This window comes from Aquarana catesbeiana, linkage group LG02 (genome assembly GCF_042186555.1).
Source record: "Aquarana catesbeiana isolate 2022-GZ linkage group LG02, ASM4218655v1, whole genome shotgun sequence".
In the NCBI taxonomy this organism is placed as follows: domain Eukaryota; kingdom Metazoa; phylum Chordata; class Amphibia; order Anura; family Ranidae; genus Aquarana; species Aquarana catesbeiana.
The window spans coordinates 639,686,240-639,711,150 of NC_133325.1; the positions used below are offsets into that span (position 1 = coordinate 639,686,240).

A 24,911-nucleotide genomic window follows, 5' to 3' on the forward strand; every position below is an offset into this window, starting at 1 on the left:
TGCACATAGTAGAGTTTTCAGGCCGGAGAACAGCTTTTCAGTAAAAGTAATCCAGGTAGCTGTAGAGCTACCCAATCACTTTTACAGTACTGAGAATGGGAAGTCTAGGGCTGGGGGTAACTTGCTTCAGACAGAAGAAGCTTAAGGAACATCTAGGCAAATTTGGTCACTTCTGGTTTCAGTTCATTCATTCACCACTTTGGATTCAGACAAGCAAGTATGATCTGTGCTTAATTAGCTGCAGTGGACAGAGGTGACATCAGGGGTCTAATAGACCAAACCCCCTGATGTCTCCATAAATAGATCTGCCCCTGCCATGCTGTTGAAAAAAAAAAAGGCAAAATGCATTAAAGTGGATGTAAACCCAATGTTATCCTTTCTAAACTCCTGCCATAGGGGTTATCTATAAAGATATACATGCCTCCTGCATGTATCTTTACCTGTCAAATGTCTCCCCTCTGTTATTAGACCCGAAAAACTGCATATTCTGTGGGTGGGTCTGTTGTCTGGAGCTCGGTGGGTGGAGTCGTGATGTCAGTATACTCCCCGCCCACCTCTACACTCCCCTGTGTATTTCTAACACTGAACTTCTGCTATGATCTCTAACATCCAATGAAAAGACAGGAAAGTAACCACATGACTTCAGCATGCCCAATCATGCTGAGGTGTGGAACAGCCAATCCTTGCAGAGCTGCTGAAGAAAGGAGTGGGGGAGGGAATTAAAAATACTGCCTGTGTCTTAGGCTGTCACTCTCAGCAAGGGGGAGGATTTGACAAAGTTTCTCACTTTGTCAAGATTTTTCTCACTGAACAATAAAAGAGGATTGCTCAGAGATGGATTAACTCTGTGACAAGACTGGACTCAAATGATAGGAAATCTTATAATCTACAGTATGATTTTTTTTTTTTTTTTTGGGGTTTACATCCATTTTAAGGCAAACTAATGCACAGAGCAAACAGTGACTGTGCCACACATGTGAGGTATCACCATAGTGAGAGCAACAACTCTGGGGCCATCGATCGCTGCTAACTATTAGAAGGTTAAAATTGATAACCCATGAGGACTTTTAAACCGTTGCCCATGGCCAATTTTGAGTACCACAGTTTTTTGCCAATCCATGTGGGTGTGCAAAATTTTAAGGCTTGACATGTTTAGTATCTTTGACCAAAAAACTGGAATTATATTTTGTTTGTATACATAATTTAACTTTTTTTTTTAGGGTAAGTTCATCTTTACAGAAAACTCTGTAAGGTGAACTTACACAGGTGCCCCTGTGCTAATTAGGTCTTTGCCTTACAGTTTTTTTGTATTTCATGGGTGTACATTTACAACCACTTTAACAGGTGTGAAAAGAAAGAAACTGCCCTGGTCTTCAGCACTGTTCATCTTTTCTGTCAGTTTTCTACTTTTCTTAATAAATAATAGGATTTTTATAACAGATTACCTGTAAAATCCTTTTCTTTGAAGTACATCACGGGACACAGAGCCATAGAAGTTACTATGTGGGTTATAGGCCACCTTCAGGTGATGGACACTTGCACGCCGCAAGACAAAAAGTGCACTCCTTATATAACCCCTCCCACTACTGGGAGTACCTCAGTTTTGTAGCAAAGCAATACACGTGTATACCAAGAAGGGAGGGACCGTGATGAACTTCAAAGAAAAGGATTTTACAGGTAAGTGGTTATAAAAATCATATTTTCTTATCGTATATCACGGGACACAGAGCCATAGTAGTTACTATGTGGGATGTCCCATAGCAATGCCAACTGAAGGGAGGGAGACAACAAAAGTAGGGCACTAAGAGACTAGAGGACTTATATTGCAGCCTGCAGTACACTGCGCCCAAAGGTGATATCCTCATGACCTTTTACATATACTTGATAGAATCCGGTAAATGTATGGTCTGAAGACCAAGTTGCGGCCTTGCAGATCTGAGCCATGGAGGCTTGGTGATGCACTGCCCAAGAAGCACTAACAGCCCTGGTGGAGTGTGCTTTAACATGAAAAAGGAGGAATTTTCCTTTTTAAACCATAAGCTTGAACAATCACTTGACAAATCCATTTAGAAATAGTAGATTTCGATGCTGCCTGTCCTCTTTTAGGACCGTCTGGCAATACAAACAAAATATCTGTTTTACGAATCTGACCGGTCACTTTCAAATAGACCTTGACTGCTCTCACCACATCAAGAGAATGTAGTGACGAGGTTCTGGAAAAAATGAAGGCAGAACAATATCCTGGTTTAAATTAAAATTTGACACTACCTTCGGTAGGAAATTATGAGGCCGCAATACAACCTTATCCTTATGAATAATCAAATATGGCTCTTTACAAGAAAGAGCAGCCAACTCTGATATTCTTCTTGCAGAAGATGTGGCAACCAAGAAAATTATTTTTCTCAACAAGAGGTCCAAGAGAATATCTCGAATTGGCTCAAAAGGCTGTTTTTGTAAAGCTGACAGGACTAAATTTAAGTCCCAAGGGTTCAGGGGAGACTTAACTGGGGGATTAATCCACGTTACCCCCTGAATAAAGTTACGAACCAGAGATTGTGAAGCAAGTGGTCGTTAAAAAAACACAGATAAGGCCGACACCTGGCCCTTGTTAGTACTTCAGGCCAGCTTAATTTCTAATCCCATCTGTAGGAATTCAAGAATCCTACCTATGAAATATTTTCAGGGGTGCCAACTCCTGGATTCACACCAGGAGACATATGCCTTCCAGACTCTATAGTATATGACTCTGGAGGCCAGCTTCCTAGCATTAACCAAAGTAGAAACTACTGAAGCTGACAGCCCATGGTACTTTAGAATGTGGTTTTCAATATCCAAACCATTAAATTTAGCGTTTTTAAGGTAGGATGGAATACGGGACCTTGCGAGAGAAGGTCTGGCTACAGTGGTAGGGTCCAAGGGTCCCCTACAGCCATCTTTATGATCTCGGCAAACCAAGATCTCCTGGGCCACGCTGGGGCCACCAGAATCACCTCCTTCCCTTCTTGCTTGATCCTGCGAAGAAGAGACACGAAAGAAGCAGAACAGGAGGGAAGGTATAGATCAGTGAAAACTGATCCCACGGAAAGACCAAGGCATCTGTTCCGTATGCCATCGGATCCCTTGTCCTTGACACAAACTTGTCCATCTTGTTGTTGAACCTGAACGCAAACAGATACACGTCCGGAACTCCCCGTTTTTGACATATTGACAGAAAGATGTTGGGACCATTCTCCTGAGAACAATTGTTGGCGACTCAAGTAGTCCGCCTGCCAATTCTCTATCCCTGGAATGAAAATTGCTGAAAGGCAAGGAATGTTGTTTTCTGCCCAAAAAAGAATACGATTCACCCCTTTCTGGGCCGCACGACTTCTCGTGCCCCCTTGGTGATATAGGCCACCGCTGTGGCATTGTCGGATTGGATTCTGACGGGACAATTCTGTAGTCTGGATCTCCAGGGCCAGGGGTACTGCCCGAATCTCTAGAATATTGATGGGGAAGGTCATCTCTGATTTGGACCATTTCCCTTGGACAGACGCTTCTTCCAGGACTGCTCCCCAGCCCAGAAGGCTGGCATCTGTTACCACCTTCCAGGTAACGGGTAGAAAGGATTTCTCTTTTTGAAGATTCTTGGATATCAACCACCAATTGAGGCTCTGACGCACATTGGGGGATAAACGCATTGGGAAGTCCAGACCTTGGACCTTCATGTTCCAAGATGACAGGATACTGTTTTGCAGCGGTCTTGGATGAAACTGCGCATAAGGAACAGCCTCGAAAGAAGCCACCATCTTTCCCAACAATTTCATGCAAAGTCGAATAGAAGGATTCTTCTCATTTTAACCAACTGAATCAGTTCCTTAATGGAACCGATTCTTTCCTGGGGCATAAACACCCTCTTGTGAGCTGTATATATGATCAGTCCCCAGTATTGTAATCTCCTTGATGGTTTTAAGAAGGATTTCTCCAGGTTGAGAATCCAACCTAGGTATTCCAGGTAGCTGATTGCAGTGGCCAAAGTTTGGTTTAAGCGGGCTACCGATTGACCTATCAAGAGTAGATCGTCTAAGTAGGCTAGTATCGTTATACCTTGAGCAATTAGCCTGGCTAAAGGAGGAGCCAGGACCTTTGTAAATACTCTAGGTGCAGTAGCTAGACCAAAAGGCAGAGCTACAAATTGGAAATGAAGATTTTCTACCTCGAAGAGAAGACATTTCTGGTGAGCGGGAAAAATCGGCACATGGAGATAAGCATCCTTGATGTCGATTGACGCCAGAAATTCTCCCCCTTGTAGGATGGAGACTACTGATCGGATTGACTCTACGCGAAAAGAATGGATATTCAAAAAACGGTTTAGATCTTTGAGATATAAAATGGGTCCAACATCCCCATTTGGTTTTGGAACCATGAACAGGTTTGAATAAAACCCCAAACCTTGCTCTTCCAATGGGACCACTGATACCACTCTTTGAGACAAGAGATGATCCAAAGCTAGAAAAAGTGACTTCTTTTTCGCTGGATCTTTGGGAACATTTGATCTGAGAAAACAAGGAGACAGGAACTCTCGTAACTCTAGTTTGTAACCTAGAGAAATCGAGGAAGCCACCCATCTATATTGACATTGTTCATGCCAGACCCTTGAAAACTGTAGAAGCCCCCCCCCAGTCGAGCGAGTGAGGGTGCACCTTCATAAGGAGGCTTTAGTATTCTGTTTTGCGGGTTTCTTCACCCAGGTCCTTTTTTGGCCCTGGGACTGACCCTGAGGTTTACCTTTTGAACCTGACGGTGGAGGCCGTCGTGACTGCCTGGAGGCTGATGCCCCTGGCACTGGAGAAGAAGCATGTTTAAAAGAAAAATGCTTAAACTTATTCTTAACCGGTAAAAGGGAACTTTTCCCATTAGAAATTCTTTGGATATACTTATCCAGATCGTCTCCAAACAACCGTCCACCATGAAAAGGAAAACTGGCCAAGAGCTTTTTGCATGGCGCTTCGGCTGACCAATTTTTCAACCATAGCATTCTACACACATGTACCAGCCCTAGCATGAGCCGTGAGGCTTGGAGAATAGAATCTTTCATAGCTACTACTGTGAAACACAATGCTTCTGATATCCTGGCCAACTCCTGGGCCTGCTGATCAGGAATAACTTTGAGTACCTCTATGTACTGGCAGTAAAAACATGGAGCGGACCAATTCAGTGAGAGACTGTACCAACAATCTTTCCTGCGAACCTGATACGTCCGTACCAGGTTCTTCAGAAGGAGACTTCAGCCTCTTCCTGGTCTTTTGAAAGAAAATCATCTCTTGCTCCTTGTTCCTCAGCAAGAGGGTCCTGAGCAATGGACGGGGACCTGCTGCGCTTAGTCCCAACTCTGGGATGCAATTAAAGCATCAATTTTTTTGCTCCAAACTTAAAATGGTTGAAGAAAAAACCTCCTTAGCAATATACACAGGGGCTGCAGTGTTAAGAGCAGCTGCATCACTTGCCCCTCTTGATGGCTCACTCGGACCACCCATATTACTCTCAGGGGAGGATGCCATCTTTTTTGTGATGGTTCTAGGCTTCCGTGTGACTAACAGTCCTTCTAGAGCCCTTTTTTAAGGTGTTTTTACCCCCTTCCGACCATAGCCCGATGCATAAAACAGAGGTACTACCAGAAGGAATGCATCCACTGCTTGAGCAATAGTCCAGCTCCGTCGCTGCTATTAATGCTCAGCCTGATGCAGTAGTAAATGTGTTAAAAGGAATGCCTGTGTTACCAAACCTGTGCTCTTGTGTCCCTCCAGCAGCATGTAACAGCACAAATGGTGCCTTTTAAAACATACCTTCCCATGCTGGATGTTGGAGGATGCCAACGCCTCGCTAAGCCCCGCCCCCGTCGCCTACGGCCCTTCCCCTCTTTTTTAAAAAGAGCTCTTTTCCGCAAGCTTCTGATCCTACGGGATCCACAGGGAGGAAGGAGAAATGGCGAGGGGGGGGGTCTGGAAGCCGCCGAGCAGCGTACCGTTTAAACCGCTTTTTTTTTTGTTTCTTTTAAATCTTGTGGCGCTCTTTCCCCTGAGAAGAGGGGAAGAAGAAACAGCATAAGGGGGTGTCTGGTGGGGAGAGGGGAACCCCCCCCCAGACTTAACAGAGGTCTGCTGCTTCCTGGACACAACGTGGGCTCTCTGAGAAGCATAAGATGGTAAGTGCTCAATACAATGTATACAAAAGATACGCTGCGCTAAGGTGAAAATATCAATCTGGAGATTATTAATGCTTATGAGGTATACTGAAAATACCGCATAAGCGGCTTATCCAGCCACAGCAAGGCACAAAGGAGATATAATATATATATTAATGTAAGATTAATGTACACATTAATGTACACACGTTGAATTTTTTGTGAACTGTTTTTATGGACTTTATGTGCATTTCTTTCATATATTGGACTTTAATAATCACGTACCACATCTTGGATTTGATATTCACACTCGTTGTGTGGCACTTTGTTGTATTTTGCACTTATCACTGATATATATATATATATATATATATATATATATATATATATATATATATATATATATATATATAATTTTTACACAGTAAATTTCAGACTATATAAATTATTTTTTCATCCATTATATATACAAGTAGTAGTTCAGTAATCGCTACTCTCATTCTAATGGTATACATCTAGTATATTATTTACACATTGCACTTTAAAAGCACTTGTTTTATTTATATAATGTGTAAATAATATACTAGATGTATACCATTAGAATGAGAGTAGCGATTACTGAACTACTACTTGTATATATAATGGATGAAAAAATAATTTATATAGTCTGAAATTTACTGTGTAAAAATTATATATATATATATATATATATATATATATATATATATATATATATATATATATATATATATATATATATATCAGTGATAAGTGCAAAATACAACAAAGTGCCACACAACGAGTGTGAATATCAAATCCAAGATGTGGTACGTGATTATTAAAGTCCAATATATGAAAGAAATGCACATAAAGTCCATAAAAACAGTTCACAAAAAATTCAACGTGTGTACATTAATCTTACTTTGTTGATTTTTTCATCCATTATATATACAGGTAGTAGTTCAGTAATCGCTACTTATTCTAATGGTATACATCTAGTATATTTTTTACACATTGCACTTTAAAATCACTTGATATTTATATATATCGATATAGATATATATATCTCCTTTGTGCCTTGCTGTGGCTGGATAAGCCGCTTATGCGGTATTTTCAGTATACCTCATATGCATTAATAATCTCCAGATTGATATTGATATTTTCTTTTCTTCAATACACGTTTTTATTGAAAATTAGTACAGAATACATAGTGTGTCAGAAACAATACATGTGGCAGGCATGACTGGTCCAGATCTCTGTATACCAGATGTAAATACAGTATTCACAAAAATATAAGTCACTAAATGAGTCAAACTGAGCTGAGGAGGACTCCCGGGAGAGTGGGTCATGGAGCCTGAGAAAGAGTTGGAGAGTCACTACACTTAATTTTGACACTCATGCACTCATGTGGTGAAAATAAATGCTAGAGAATTTATATAACTGAAAAAACAAAAAGAAACAAAAAAAGGACAAAAAACAATGACTATGCAACCACTAACATGTGGTACAGAACGGGTTACGGGAGACCCATGTGATCAAACTGGAATTAATGCCACTAAGTTAAGGATTCCGTGCTATTTAAGACAAGAGAACCTCGAGTGTTTAAGGAACCCATGATTTCCATTTCCGATCATAAACATGCATAGCGACTGTAATTGTATGTGAAATTTTTTCTATAAGTTGAATGGCAGACATTCGTCTAAGGACTTGGTCCCAGGGGACCCCGGGTGTGCGCCAAAACAAGGCTATACACCAGTGGGCCGCACTAAATAGTGTATGGGACAGTTTCTGGTCAGGGGGAGAGGCCCCGGGGATATCTGCAAAAAGTAAAATGGGAAAAGGTCCCCCGAGCGGGGTTTTTAGGCAGCTAACTATAGATGTGAGCAAGGCAGTAAATAAAATATTAAAATGCTTTATTGAAGGGTAATGAATGAATGTAACAACATATAAATATAAGTTAGGAGCTCCAGTGGGAAAATACCCATACCAAATACATACAATAGCAAACATAGGTTATACACAGCATATAAGGCTATTGCATAACAATCCTGACGCATTTCGACCCATGAATTTTGGGGTCTCTTCAGAAGATGAGTTTGCTACAGAAAAAAGAAAAATTTATAACAGTATGTCCAGCTTATTTAAAAGAATTACAGCATAGGCAAGTTTGTTTAGCAACATGTTTAGTAACACTTTGCACATAATTACCACTGAGTTTGGATGTACCCCTCGATCAGAGCCTCCCCACATAGCAGCCCAACCATCCAGTGTGCCCGCATGCAGCAGCACCCCGGAAGAAGGGGGAACAGGAATCCACTTGATATGGCTTGCAAGGAGTCACACGTATAATTGCCCCCCCACCAACACGCCACTGGGGGGTGGGGCCGGAACCTACGAAAATTGTCAGAGCGTTAGCTCATGAATATACCCATATAGGTTAATGGTTAGATTTAACTGTTGGGCGGTCAGAAATCTAACCATTAACCTATATGGGTATATTCATGAGCTAACGCTCTGACAATTTTCGTAGGTTCCGGCCCCACCCCCCAGTGGCGTGTTGGTGGGGGGGCAATTATACGTGTGACTCCTTGCAAGCCATATCAAGTGGATTCCTGTTCCCCCTTCTTCCGGGGTGCTGCTGCATGCGGGCACACTGGATGGTTGGGCTGCTATGTGGGGAGGCTCTGATCGAGGGGTACATCCAAACTCAGTGGTAATTATGTGCAAAGTGTTACTAAACATGTTGCTAAACAAACTTGCCTATGCTGTAATTCTTTTAAATAAGCTGGACATACTGTTATAAATTTTTCTTTTTTCTGTAGCAAACTCATCCTCTGAAGAGACCCCAAAATTCATGGGTCGAAACGCGTCAGTATTGTTATGCAATAGCCTTATCATATGCTGTGTATAACCTATGTTTGCTATTGTATGTATTTGGTATGGGTATTTTCCCACTGGAGCTCCTAACTTATATTTATATGTAGTTACATTCATTCATTACCCTTCAATAAAGCATTTTATATTTTATTTACTGCCTTGCTCACATCTATAGTTAGCTGCCTAAAAACCCCGCTCGGGGGACCTTTTCCCATTTTTCTTGTCCATATTGGGGTGAGCAGCATTGACTCCTTAATGTGTCTTCCCTCTTTGATCTGCAAAAAGTAAACCCATCTGATGGGTTATAGTAACCTGTACCCCTGTAATCTCTGCCACCTTGGCAGTAACCTTCTGCCAGAGGTCTCTCAGGGCCACACAACTCCAAAAAATGCGTAGATGGGTCCCCTTTTAAAGACAACCCCTAAAGCAATTCTCAGAAACAGTGGGGAAGAATTTATGCAATTTAGCAGGGGTGTAGTACCACCTGGTGTGTAGCTTCATCACTGTTTCTTTAACCGCTACGGACCTTGTACACTTATGTAGGCTCGTTATCCAATCTATCCACTCCTCAGGGGATACCACCTGTCCAGTCTCTGCTTCCCACTGAATCATGGCAGAGGATTTCTCCGAGAGGCCTACGCCACCCAGGTAATTGTATAACAGTGAGATTATTCCTTTGTCTCTAGATGCAGGGCCACAAAGACCCTCAAATGTGTTGACAGGTGAGGGGACTGGATTAGGAAAGTGTGAGTTATAAAAAATGTCTGATCTGAAGATATCTGTAAAACTCAGACCAGGGTAAAGAGTGAGAAGTTTGTAAAGATAAAAAGCAGTGGAGCACCCCATCCCTTTGGAGAGAGCCGAGCGTGACCAGGTCTGCAGAAATCCATAGGGCAAAGGAATTGGGGTTGGGAAAAGCAGCGATAAATGAAGGATTACCGACAAACGAGGCCCATTTGGGGTAAGGCGGGAGTAGGGAGAATTTTTTTTGTACAGGGACCACAGGTGTAAGGATTGGCCCACCACTGAATTAAGGAGGGAGTTATCCTTTGGACGGATTGCTGGGGCCCATAATAATCCAGGTAGAGAGTAAGGAGCTATGGAAGAACGCTCAAAACTGAGCCAGGGGATCCCGAGAGGGGGGGACATGCCATTGAGCTAGCTGAGCGAGACTGGCTGAAAGGTAATAGTGCCAAAGATTGGGAAGGCCCAATCCTCCTCGGGCCCGGGGTCTATAAATCATCTGCTTACCTAATCTGGGTTTTGTATTGTGCCATACAAATTTGTTAATGTCTCTTTGGATAGAATCAATCGCTTGCCGAGACACAATTTGGAAGGGCTTTAAAAAAAAAATAAAAGTTTGGGAAGAATGGACAGTTTAATCGCCTGGATCCTACCTAAAAAAGGTGATATGGTAAGAATTCCAGGCGATCAAAAGTTGTCTGATTCTGGTAAACGCTGGTGGGTAGTTAGCTAAATATAATCTGTAGAAAGAAGGTGCCAATTTAATCCCTAAGTAAGAAAGACACTGACAACCCATGGCAAAGCCAAAGTTGGATTGTATTGTAGAGATAGTATGTTGGGGAAAGTTTATAGGAAGGGCTGAGCATTTAGAAATGTTAACCCCTAAACCCAAAAGGTCTTGGAAGGTATGGAGGGTGGAAATAAGATTGGGGATTGAGACTATTGGATCAGAAAGAAATAGGAGAACATCGTCTGTGTAAAGACTTAACTTGAACTCCTGGTCCCCTTTTAAATAACCATTGATATTAAGGTCCAAGCTAATGGACTAGGCCAGGGGTTCAATGGCGAGGGCGAATAAAAGTGGTAACAGGAGGCATCCCTGCCTTGTCCCCCTGCCCAACCTGAAATATTCAGATCTAATCCGAGTGTGGGGCTGATGATATAATGCTCGAAAGCCATGAACAAATGCTCCAATGAAGCCAAATTTTTCTAAGGTTAGTTCGAGGTATGGCCAGAGCACACTATCGAAGGCCTTATGAATGTCCAGGCATAGAAATAGTACTTTACGGGAGTGTAGGTCAGCGTCCTTTATAATATTAGAAGCCAGTCTGATATTGTCAGTGATTTGTCTAGTCGGGATGAATCCTTCCTGGATGGTGATGACGGTGTACGTGGATCCATTATGGAAGACCTGGAGTTTAAAGGGAGACCCCCATCTGTATCTGATACTTGCTTCTTGGAGAGGAGTAGTGATCTCTTTAAACTTACGGCATTTGTCCAAGGTGGCTGGTGATATATCTGGGTATATTTGAATTTTGGTGCCATCCAGCAAGATGTTAGGGGTGTTACGTGAGGCCCTAAGAATCTCTTCTTTCACCAGATAATCCTTGAGACATAAAATTATGTCTCTTGGAGGCCTGTCGTCTGGAGGTTTAGAACAGAGGGCTCTGTGAAGCCTGTCACAGGCAAAGGCAGTCAGGGGTGATTCTGGCAGCAAGGACTGGAAAAGCTTGTAAACGGCTGGGGTTAACTCAGTGACCAACTCAGGGACCCCTCTGATTCTTAAATTGTTTCTCCAATTTTTGTTGTCCAGGTCCTCCAAATCCCACCCAGAACCGCTATCTCATTCTGCAATGTGTTAGTAGATTTGTGCAGCTCAGTCTGGAATTTCTCAGCGATTTTGTTGTACATGGCTGTGAGGCTGTCATCCAGGTCTGCCTTTGTGAGTTGCAGCGTGTACTCACCGTCCCCAAACGAATGTGCAGTAGAGGCCCTCAGGCTGTGTGCAGGAGCTAAAGCATGCTGAGTGGCGGCGCCATCTTGGGAATTTTCGGCCATCTCCCTGGCTCTGAGATAATTAGTTAGGGACCTTTGTGCCGGTTTCCAGCGACGGGACTTGTAGGACAGCATGCACTGCTTGTTCCCCCGGGGGTGCAGGTAATTAGAAGCGTAATGGGCCCCGGGGAAGGGGTTACGGTTCCTGCTGTGAAGGAGCTCTGCCCAGAAGCGACCTTCCAGTTCCGCCCCCCCCCCCCCCCCCCCCGATTGATATTTTCACCTTAGCGCAGCGTATCTTTTGTATACATTGTATTGCACGGCATATGAAACGTGCTCTAGCTAGGTGATTTCCACATTTGAGGCAATATACCACTGTGGCTCGAAAAATCCCCTTTTATCTATCAAGTGCTCAATACAGCCCCCAGTGGTGACACATAGGCATGAGAACACTTACTAAATTTAAAGGAGACAATCAAAAGAAAATGAAAAAAAAAATTCTTAGAAAACTCCACTCACCTTTCCCGCCGCAGGGTTTTCTGTGGTAAACCAACAGACCCAATCGTCACCCTTCACGGTGGGTTTGGTTAAACCTTCAGAAGCTGGGGGTCCTCGAGGAAACCCACAATCCTGGACCTGTAATAGCACCTCCGCTAGTAAAACTTTATGGCCTTAATACCAAAAGTACTGGATCCTGGGGTCCAGCTCAATAAAAAGAGAAGCGTTACAGGCAAGACCTTGTTGTTTCTTCGGATACAAGGCCCTGGTACCAATCAATTTGGCCAAAAAAAGACACTTTGAATGGATCCGGCTGCATGGCTAGCCCCAGCAAGGATTGCTGCAGTGGAGCTCAGCACAGCACATCTTTACTCATAACCAACACCTGGCGAAAAAACTGAGGTACTCCCAGTAGTGGAAGGGGTTATATAAGGAGGGCACTTTTTGTCTTAGGGCGTGCCAGTGTCCATCACCTGAAGGTGACCTATAACCCACATAGTAAGTACTATGGCTCTGTGTCCCGTGATGTACGATAAGAAAGAGTTTTGTAATATAATTTCTACCTCAGCAATCCCAATGTTCTTATCTCTTACTTACCTTGTCCAAGGCAGTTAGAAACTGAAAACCTTTGTTCACGCTAAGGCGTGCATGACCTCTCTGGATCGACACTCCCTCATTAATTTACCACTTTTTTTTACCACCACTCACTGTCTAACTTTTTTTCTTTACGCAAACATGGGGTGAGTGGGTGACGACACCCAGCTGTGATTTCTCTTGTGATTAAAGCTCAGGGAAAGCAAGGGGGGAGAGGGAAGGTGTACACACTAATTTGACTTTTATTTCAAAACTATCCAACTTAAAAAGACCTCAGAAAAAAGAGCATCAAACTTGTCACTGTGCATTTATTCAGTATGGTGAGGCAATGATACTTGTGATATTTGAATGAAACCAGTAAAAAAAAAAATGAAAAGAAATATTTTATATATATATATATATATATATATATATATATATATATATATATATATATATATATATATATATATATACATATACACACACACACACACACATATAAAAAATCTAATCTATCCATATACACACACATACACAGTTGTGCTAATAAGTTTACATACCCTGGCAGAATTTATGATTTCTTGGCCATTTTTTCAGAGAGAATGAATGATGACACTTTTCGTTCACTCGTGGTTAGTGTTTGGCTGAAGCCATTTATTATCAACCAACTGTGTTTACGCTTTTTAAATCATAATCACAACAGAAACTACCCAAATGACCCTGATCAAAATACCCGGGTGATTTTGGCCTGATAACATGCACACAAGTTGACACACAAAGGGGTTTGAATGGCTATTAAAAGGTAACCATCCTCACCTGTGATCGGTTTGTATAAAAGGTCAATCAGTTTCTGGATTCCTGACAGACCCTTGCATCCTTCATCCAGTGCTGCACAGACGTTTCTAGATTCTGAGTCATGGGGGAAGCAGAAGAATTGTCAAAGGATCTGCGGGAAAAGGTAGTTGAACTGTATAAAACAGGAAAGGGATATAAAAAGATATCCAAGGAATTGAGAATCCCAATCAGCAGTGTTCAAACTCTAATCAAGAAGTGGAAAATGAGGGGCTCGGTTGAAACCAAACCACGGTCAGTAGATCAACTAAAATTTCAGCCACCACTATGTGGCGTGGGTGTTTCAAGATGCACAATAAGGAGGCACTTGAACAAAGATGGGCTGCATGGTCAAGTCGCCAGAAGAAAGCCATTACTATGCAAATGCCACAAATTATCCCACTTACAATAAGCTAAACAGCACAGATACAAGCCTCAAACCTTCTGGGACAGTCATTTGGAGTGGTGAGACCAAAATTTAGCTTTTTGGCCACAACCACAAACACTACATTTGGAGAGGAGTCAACAAGGCCCATGATGAAAGGTACAACATTCCTACTGTGAAACACGGAGGTGAATCGCTGATGTTTTGGGGATGTGTGAGCTACAAAGGCACAGGAAATTTGGTCAAAATTGATGGCATGATGAATGCAGTATGTTATCAAAAAATACCAGAGGAACATTTGCATTCAGCCAGGAAGCTGCGCATGGGACATACTTGGACATTCCAACATGACAATGATCCAAAACACAAGGCCAAGTTGACCTGTCATTGGCTACAGCAGAATAAAGTGAAGGTTCTGGAGTGGCCATCTCAGTCTCCTGACCTCAATATAATTGAGCCACTCTGGGGAGATCTCAAATGTGCAGTTCATGCAAGACAGCCCAGTTTACAGGAACTAGAGGCTTTTTGCCAAGATGAATGGGCAGCTTTACCATCTTAGAAGATAAAGACCCTCATCTACAAATACCACAAAAGACTTCAAGCTGTCATTGATGTTAAAGGGGCAATACACGGTATTAAGAACTGGGGTATATAAACTTTTGATCAGGGTCATTCGAGTAGTTTTTGTTGTGATTATAAGACCCCTTTCACACTGAGGCGTTTTTGCGCTAAAAATAGCGCTATTAAAACGCTCATAAAACGCTCCCCATGCATCTCAATGGACACTTTCACACTGAGGCGTTGCGCTGGCTGGGCATTGAGAAGAGTCCTGCAAGCAGCATCTTTGGAGCAGCTTTTGGGCGTTGAAAAAAAGCGCTTCAAAAATGCCCCTCTCCACGGAAATGAATTGAAAACGCTGTAAAAACGCCTGATTAGCACCTATAATCCACCCTGAGCTGAAGAAAATACACACAATCTCACAAAAAGGTAAACATGCAAGCAGAAAAGACAGCATCTACATGTAGGGAGGTGGGGTTATTCTTTGACGCCCATGCTTCAATAACGCTTGAAAAACGCTGTTAAAACGCCCACAGCGTTGCAGTAATTTTAACGCTAGTGCTGTAAAACCCCTAAGGCATTTTAGGGCGTTTTTGAAGCACCTCAGTGTGAAAGGGCTCTAAGAGTAAACACAGTTGATAATAAATGGCTTCAGCCAAACACCAACCATGAGTGAAAGAAAAGTTTTTGTGTTATTCATATTCTCTGAAAAATGGCCAAGAAATCACATTTTGTCAGGGTATGTAAACTTATGAGAACAACTGTATATAATATAGATAGGATATTTTTTGCTTTCATGGTAATATAGAATTAAATACATTTTAGAAAAGAACACATGTAGTTACCCATAGTAAAAAATCATCAGGTGGTGAGAAGGCGTCTGTCAAATGCATCCTAAAGAGTGACTACGATTTCGATTGAGCAACACTAGTGTAAAATAGCTCTTAGGGCTCATTCAGTCTAGCAATGCTCCCTGAAGAGCAATCTGTTTGGATCACTCTTCATAGAGCATTTTATAATTCCTCCCGCCCACTGAATACACAAATGCCAGGGAGGGGGTTGCTCTGTTCTGGGACTACGTCAGCCCAGTTTCATCACGCTGGCGAACAGTGCGTGCTGTGTCAACACGACACTGATCTTCGACTCTTTACTGATGTCCAATCACAGCTGATCACATGTACATAAGGAAATGCCGGTTATCGGCTCTCAGTGCGCTGATCATCAGTGCAGCCCCAACAGTGCCCATCACTGATGCAAGTCAGTGCCGCCTTTCAGTGCCCATAAGTGCCCCCCCATCAGCGCACATCAATGAAGGAGAAGAACTTATTTACAAATTTTTCTGACAAAAACCAAGAAAAATCTTTTCAAACTTTTTCAGTTTTTTTTTTTTAGCAATACCACCAAAAGAAAGCTCTATTTATGTGGAAAAAAATTTGGGTTGCATGACTGCGCAATTGTAATTCGAAGTGTGACAGCGCTAAAAGCTGTAAATTGTCCTGGGCAGGAAGTGGGTAAAAGTGCCCTGTATTGAAGCAGTTAAAAGGAGGTAAGGAGCCATTGTACAGCCTAAAATGCTCTATGAAGAGTGACCCAAACATGGATTGCTCTTCAAAAGGTCATTGCTAGTCTGAACAAGTCCTCAGGGCTATTTTACTGTAGCATTGCTCTCTGAAGAGCGATCTACAATATGCATCACTCTTCAGAGAGCATTTGACACAACACCTGCTCACCACCTACTTTAACCCCTTAAGCTATGCAGTAGCGCATGCACTGCACACCATTTTGGGGCACACCCAATACGTTGAGTGGGTCACATTCAGCAGTCGGTACTGCCTGCTGAACACAACAAAAAGGTAATAGTTTTTGATGCCCCACCGTGCAAAGCCATACATATACACCTACACACTTACTGTGAATATCATAATGATAATCATAAGCATTTCACAGTAAAGGTGTTTAGGTGCATATGTATGCTGTACAAATACTACACAGTCTGATTGTACCTACACCTTTTCCAGAAGTGCTGAGCCTGTGCACCCGCCAGGATCCTTGTGCTGTGGACACCTCACTGGTCCCTTAGTCACTGCCTGGCTACAGCCTCAGGACTTTCATCCCTAAATGCAGAGTGCCCTTGGTGTAGCATTCTGCCCATACCGCTACAATCCATTTCAGCATACTATAGATTTTGACAGAATGCAGGCAGCGGGGCTGAACGCATTTGATCTTAGGAGATTGAGCTCAATCCTGACTCACTGAGCTCATTCAGAATGGTTTTGAGCCCCATCCTCCGTGCTGAGCTGGGTTTTGCTGCAAACACATTCACCTATGAGCTGCACACAGGCATCCCATAGAAGTGGAAGCAGCTGCTGCACAAAAACAGTTGCGTTCCAAAGTTGGAGGTACAAGGAAAATGTATATATGCTTAAGTCTGAAAAAAATGTGCCTGTGCAAAAAACACTAAAAAAAAAAAGCTCAAACACGATCAAAGATGCGTAGCTCAAGTTTGAATGGGGCTTTAAGAGTGGGGCTTACCGTTTCACGTGGTAGAAGGTAAATGGTTCGCTCAATGTTTTTCACACTAACACAGCAACTGACAAATGCTTCTGCTGACTCGATCCAAACTTTTCCAAACAAATACACAATACCTGTAGTATGGCAAAAATAAATGAGGTACAGTAAGATTGCTTTAATCAGACAAAACTTTATAAAAACAAAAATGACCCATCCAACAATATGATTCAGTAACTATAAAACACTTAAAAGGATTTCCTATGAATCGTCATTGCCATTAAAATACCCAGGCAAAAAAGTCCCCCACTACCCCCATCCTGCAATAGTTTCTCCAGTGGGCTGTGGTGCTGTTGTGTTTGGCGCAAAATCCGAATCAGCAGAGCTGAGCAGCGTTGTGTCCGGAAGCTGTGTGCGTTTGTGTGTGAGTGCTTGTTTGAGTGCTAACCGGGCCAAACTCCCCAGGGGAGCGAAGGGAGCAGTAACAGGCAGGCTGACGGGGGGAGACTGTAGGCGCTGACAAGCCCTGCAAGTGTCTGATTGCAGGGGCATTTTAGCAGGTACAGAGCAGTCAGAAGACTGTGTGTAGTGGGGACGCTGTGCATTGTTGAGTACTGTGAGTAACCTGAACATTGTGGTGGCGCCCATGTATGGCACTCCGTGAACGCCCATGTGCCATGAGCGCCTTTGCATTGTTGAGTATTAGTGTTAGGAAGCTAGTTAATTTGGACAGGGTTTAATCCCCAATAAATGAATTAGTGGGTATGAAGCCCTGCGGGTGTAGAGATGCGACTCGTGTACATCTTGCGGCATAAACGCGTTCCTTAATCATCTGATCGAGGGTGAATACTGCTGTGCAAAACGTAAGCGCGTTGTTTGCCTGGATGGCCAGGTTCTGAATCTAGGGAAGCAACGGTCAACACTGAGAAGACTCTCCATACTAAAGGAGAGTAGGGCTCATACCCAGCAGGGGCCAGCACAGAGGTGGTTGGAGACAAAGAGGTGCAGGCACCAGAGCAGAGTAGATGGGTGACGGTCAGGAAGGGTAGAGGGGAAAGAGTCAGGGAGGCCGATCCCGGGCTGGAACATCCCAATAAGTACACCCTGTTGTGTGACATTGGTGAAACCAGTCAGGGACCGGCATTGACGCCCCTAGCTGCCAAGGGAATAACTCCTGCAGTGAGGTCGGGTGTAAAGCCAAGGGAAAGGAAAGACAGATTCTGGTGGTAGGGAACTCAATTCTCAGAAGGACAGAGAGGGCAATCTGTCACAAAGACCTGAAGCGCCGAACTGTATATTGTATACCGGGCACTCGGGTTCGGCACATCATGGATCTGGTGGACAGATTACTGTGAGGGGCTGGGGAAGACCCTGCTGCCATGGTGCACGTTGGCACCAATAACAAAGTCAGAGGAAGATGGAGTGTCCTAAAAAATTATTTTAGGGACTTAGGCCCTAAATTGAGAAAAAGGACCTCCAATTTAGTATTCTCAGAAATACTACCGGTACCTCGAGCCACACCAGAAAGGCAGCGGAAGATAAGGAAAGTAAACAAGTGGCTGAGCAGCTGGTGTAGAAAAGAGTAGTTAGGGTTCCTGGAGAACTGGGCCGACTTCTCAGTTGGTTACCGGCTCTTTAGCAGGGACCGGCTGCTTCTAAATGGGGAAGATGCAGATAGGCTGGGAGAAAGATGGCCGATAGGTTAGAGGGGCTTTTAAACTAGGCAATGAGGGAAGGTCCAGATGTAGAGTTAGCCAGCGTGGAACAAATTCCAGAGGGTAGTATTGGGGGGCATTAGTGGTAGGTTGACTAAAGCACCTAAACCCGAAGTATAGTAACAAGTCCTATTTGCAACCTCAGAAGACCCAATAAGGAGATAGTATGCGACCGTTCAAAACGGCATGGCTTGTTCACTAATGCCAGGAGTCTGGCGGACAAGATGGGAGAACTAGAGCTGCTATTGTACAAGGAGAATTTAGATTTTGTGGGAATTTCAGAGACTTGGTTCAACAGCTCTCATGATTGGCTGGCATCCAAGGGTATTCCCTATATCGCAGAGGGTAAAAAAAAAAACAAAAAGGGGGGGGGTGTGCATGTATATCAGAAATGATGTACAAGTGAATGTGAGGGACGATATCACTAATGGAGCAAGGGAGGAGGTGGAATCCTTATGGGTAGTGCTACAAAGGGAGGAAACCAAGGGGAAAGTAATACTGGGAGTATGCTACAGGCCCCCTAACCAGAGGAAGGAGGGGGAGGCGGACCGCCTATCACAGTTTAGCAAGGATGGGAAGTGTTATTATAATGGGGGATTTTAATTATCCAGACATAGACTGGGCAGAAGGAACCACGCATTCGGCTAAGGCTCGCCATTTCCTAAATGTCTTACGGGACAATTTCATGTGTCAGATAGCAATTGCACCAACAAGGAACAATGCGTTACTAGACCTACCGATTACCAACAATACAGACCTGCGTGGATGTAGAAATACGGGGCAATTTAGGAAATAGTGACCACAGGTCAATTCGTTTCAGTATAAAATCACACAAATAGGAAACATAAGTGGAATACAAAGACGCTGAATTTTAAGAGTCAACTTCCATAAACAAAGCTCCTTGCTAGAAGATATTAAATGGGATAAAATCCTAGGAACAAAGAACATGGAGGAAAAATGGGTGTGTTTTAAGAGCATATTAAATAAGTGTATTAGCCAGTGCATGCCAATGGAAAAATATTTAAAAAAGATCTATAAAAAGTCCTGGGTGGCTTAACTCTATCGTAAAAATGCATATAAAATCAAAAAGCAGAAAGCCTTCAAAAAATACAAGGTTAAAAAGGGATAATCATCAGCATTCCAACTTTACAAAGAATGCAACAAGAAACGTAAGGGTGCAATCAGGACGGCTTAGAACACGAAAAGGCACATAGCGGAGGAGAGTAAAAAAAAAAAAAAAAATCCCAAGAAATTCTTTAAGTATATAAATAGTCAAAGAAGGAGGTCGGATCATATTGGCCCCATAAAGAATGAAAAGAAAAAGTTTAACCCTGCGCTTACCCAACAACTCAGCAGCTCACACAACAAACAGGATTTTTGTCTAAAGTTACTGTACAAGTGCACAAACAGGTGTAGCGCTTAGAGTATTACATGCTTATAATATTACATATGCATAACAAAGATTGAGAGAGAAAGGAAAAAGTCTTTAGCAATTCTTAGTGCACACAATATAGTCTCTGGTAGTCTTCAGATGTCACTATGAATACGAGAAGTTATTCTTGATCCAGTGGTTACATGCAACATCCTAATCACCACGTGGATAACTCATGCGGAAAAGTGAGTGCGACGACCCTCCACACAGGAAGAATGAAGGCTTACCAGAGGGGTTGGACTCATAAGAACGTATGCTCAATCAGTCAACCAAGCTTGTATCACCGACTGGTGAAAAAGGGGACCTCTTAACTGGATGACCACGGAACTTCAAACTTGTCCGGAACTGTGGGGGAACCCTCTTTACAGTGGATTGCAACCCGTCCAATGGACCGTCTCAGGTGAATAGCCCATATAAAATAAAAAGGGGCCACATAGCATAATACCGTTTGTAAAATACATGTATTAAAAAAGGTAAACAACTTACATTTCTGTAGTAAAAAAGCGCTTTATATAAAATTATGGCAGGCAGTGGAGTCTCCCGACGCGTTTCGTCTTACAAGACTTCTTCTGGGGTACTCACCCACTGCTGCCATACCCATTAATATAGATACCATGGCCCCCTTGATGAGAATCCAGCTCGTATCAATAATTGTCATGCACTTCCAGGTTCGGCCAAAATGGCGGACCCGCGTGCGTTCCAAACCTCGTTATAGTGTATCCATGTGCGTTCCAACACCCTAATTCCATTTACTAAATTTCGTGCAAATACCTAATACGTCAAATCATATATGTTAATCCCTTGCTACACCTTAAATAAAAAGAGGAAATCTAAAAGTGAAGGGGGGGGGAATCTCAATGGTTTCCGGATTCCCCATAGTGTGGAGCTAGCATATGCGAGTAGGAACCACGTGACCCGACAGACGTCACCGCGTCTGACGAGCACACGTTACTTCCTACCCCATGGAACGCTAAACACACACAGTCTCGGGCGCAAGTCCCAAGCCTCCGTGTGGCGATCCGCTGTGCGCGATAAGGTCAGCTACGATCTGACATGACGGCGCAGCATAAGTATGGTCCAATCATGACGCTGGAACCCAGATGTAAATAAACAATTGAGTACAACCGCAGATAATAAACTAAAATAATCAGTGGTGTGTAGATAACGATTCTCCCCACATGTCACCGCCATCAAGTGATAAATAAAAAAGGGGGAAATAAATAAATCATAGTGATATCATAATAATGGTGAACAAATAGTGCTATAGAAAAATATTGCTATTAAAAAATAAAAATAAAAAATAAATAAAAAGTAAAAAATTTTTTTGAGAGGGTAATGAACATTCCGTAAGATATCCATATCCTCAATACAAATATGTAAGTCTTAGTGTCCAGAGTGACTAACCAATAATTATAAGTGAACTATTTCTAAAAAAATCAAGGGATGTGGGACTTCCCCATGATAAATGTCAGTGAAAATATCAATATAAAAATTAAGTGAATATGAAAAATTAACTTAATATAAGTCCGAGATGGATTCTCATTAGGTCACCAGAAAAACGGGAGGTATGCATATAATATATATAACATGTATTCCTTAAAATTAGTGCAGATACATGCTCTAAGAATCGTTGATAAATGCATTTATATCTAATTCCATATTCATACCCCGTGGAAAGAGGGACTGTAGCTCATGTATCCAGAATGTTTCCAAACGGGAAACACCTCTGGTCATAGCGCCCCCTCTCCAAGGTGGAATATACTTATCAATCACTAAAAATTGTGAACCTATTGGGTTGCTATTATGGAATTCTCTATAGTGCCTTGGTACACTGTGCTTAGACTTCCTCCCTTTGATAAGACGATATGTTTACCCACCCTTCTGGTAAAAGTTCTCGTTGTTCGGCCAACGTATTGTTTGCCGCATGGGCATGTAATTAAATACACCACATATCTGGAGTTGCATGTACAGAAAGGTTTAATGGTGTACCTTCTACCTGTAACGGTAGATGTAAATTCTGTTAGTTTACGTCCCACTAGTGTATTGTGTTGACATACAACGCATTTCCTACACGGAAAGAAACTGATCCAGTTATGAAAAAAGGAAGGGCGCACTGGAGGGTTAGCAACATTAGGTGCTACCAGGCCACGCAGGGACGGTGCTCCCTTAAAGATTAATTTAGCTTGTTCAGGTAGCATTTTCCCTAAGATGTTATCCTGCCTAAGAACCCCCCAGTGTTTTTTCATGATGTTTGTAATTTGCTTGTGTTGTACTGAATATGAAGTTAACATAGCCCATTTAAATGTGGTATCGGGTTCTCTTTCTGGTTTGGCTTCAAAAAGGGAATCTCTGTCCATGCTGATGACTCTCCGAAGTTCAGACTCTAAGGCGGTACCATTGTATCCCTTGTCAAGAAAACGTTGTTTCAAGACATTCGCTTGTTCCAAAAACACATCTGTATCAGTGCAGTTCCTACGGAGTATCAGGAACTGGCTCCGAGGGACTGCATTGAGCCAAGATCTATGGTGACAGCTATCCCTGGGGATGAAGCTGTTTCGATCAGTTGGCTTAAAATATGTATTGAATTCAAAATGCTTGTTCACAATCTTAATTTCTAAATCAAGGAAATGAATCTCAGTTTCGCTGGCTTCATATGTTAAGGAGATACCTGTCATTTGTATAAAGGCACTCAAAGAATTGCTTCAATGATTCAGAGGTCCCACTCCATAGGAGGAGGATGTCGTCAATATATCTAGCCCACAGGATCAGTGAGGTGGTTCCGTGGGCAGAGACGACATCCTCCTCCCATTTGGCCATGAAGAGGTTCGCAAGGCTAGGAGCGAATTTCGCTCACATGGCCACTCCACGTTGTTGTAAATAATAACGTTGATCAAACCAGAAGTAATTGTGTTTGGTTGCGAATTCAAGGAGTTCTATCAAGAATTCGCATTGGAAAGGTGCCAGAGATTGTTCACGGTCAAGGAAGTGTCTAACAGCTTCTATGCCTCTTTCATGTGGTATACAGGTGTATAATGAAGCCACATCAGCTGTGGCCATAATATAACCTTCCTGTAATTCAATCCTTTCCAAGAGTTTAATCGTGGAGCTGGTATCTTTCAAAAATGAGGGTGTCTTCATTACAATGGGTTGTAAATAAAAATCGATGTATTTGCCTATTCGTGAGGTAATGGAATTGATACCACTCACGATAGGCCTCCCCGGGGGACACACAGGATTTTTGTGGATTTTAGGCAAATAGTATATAGTAGGGATTCTGGGTGCGGTAGGTATCAAGAATGCTTTTTCTTTTTTATTTAAGATCTTAGAATCATAGCCCTTAGTTATAAGTGTCTGTAATCGTTTTTTGTAAATGCTAGTAGGGTTGCTAGGAAGCTCCATGTGAGATTCCCCTTTTGAAGCCAAACCAGAAAGAGAACCCGATACCACATTTAAATGGGCTATGTTAACTTCATATTCAGTACAACACAAGCAAATTACAAACATGAAAAAACACTGGGGGGTTCTTAGGCAGGATAACATCTTATGGAAAATGCTACCTGAACAAGCTAAATTAATCTTTAAGGGAGCACCGTCCCTGCGTGGCCTGGTAGCACCTAATGTTACTAACCCTCCAGTGCGCCCTTCCTTTTTTCATAACTGGACCAGTTTCTTTCCGTGTAGGAAATGCGTTGTATGTCAACACAATACACTAGTGGGACGTAAACTAACAGAATTTACATCTACCGTTACAGGTAGAAGGTACACCATTAAACCTTTCTGTACATGCAACTCCAGATATGTGGTGTATTTAATCACATGCTAATGCGGCAAACAATACGTTGGCCGAACAACAAGAACTTTTACCAGAAGGGTGGGTGAACATATCGGTCTCATCAAAGGGAGGAAGTCGAAGCACAGTGTACCAAGGCACTAAAGAGAATTCCATAATAGCAACCCAATAGGTTCACAATTTTTAGTGATTGATAAGTATATTCCACCTTGGAGAGGGGGCGCTATGACCAGAGGTGTTTCCCGTTTGGAAACATTCTGTATACATGAGCTACAGTCCCTCTTTCCACGGGGTATGAATATGGAATTAGATATAAATGCATTTATCAACGATTCTTAGAGCATGTATCTGCACTAATTTTTAGGAATACATGTTATATATATTATTATATGCATACCTCCCGTTTTTCTGGTGACCTAATGAGAATCCATCTCGGACTTATATTAAGTTAATTTTTCATATTCACTTAATTTTTATATCGACATTTATTTATCATGGGGAAGTCCCACATCCCTTGATTTTTTAGATATAGTTCACTTAGAATTATTGGTTAGTCACTCTGGACTCTAATGCCCTGTACACACGGTCGGACTTTGTTCGGACATTCAGACAACAAAATCCATGGATATTTTCCGACGGATGTTGGCTCAAACTTGTCTTGCATACACACGGTCACACAAAGTTGTCGGAAAATCCGATCGTTCTGAACGCGGTGACGTAAAACACGTACGTCGGGACTATAAACGGGGCAGTGGCCAATAGCTTTCATCTCTATTTATTCTGAGCATGCATGGCACTTTGTGCGTCGGATTTGTGTACACACGATCGGAATTTCCGAC

General features: G+C 42.5%; 1 protein-coding gene across 2 annotated transcripts in view; it reads right to left on the reverse strand.

Moving 5' to 3' along the window:
- The window catches only part of POLA1 (DNA polymerase alpha 1, catalytic subunit), a 717,861-nt gene that overhangs the window by 576,785 nt on the left and 116,165 nt on the right, over window positions 1–24,911 (reverse strand). For both annotated transcript variants that reach the window (XM_073616430.1, XM_073616431.1), the window contains exon 11: window positions 17,160–17,272. In XM_073616430.1, the coding sequence (XP_073472531.1) occupies window positions 17,160–17,272 (113 nt within the window). The remainder of the gene's footprint in view (window positions 1–17,159; window positions 17,273–24,911) is intronic.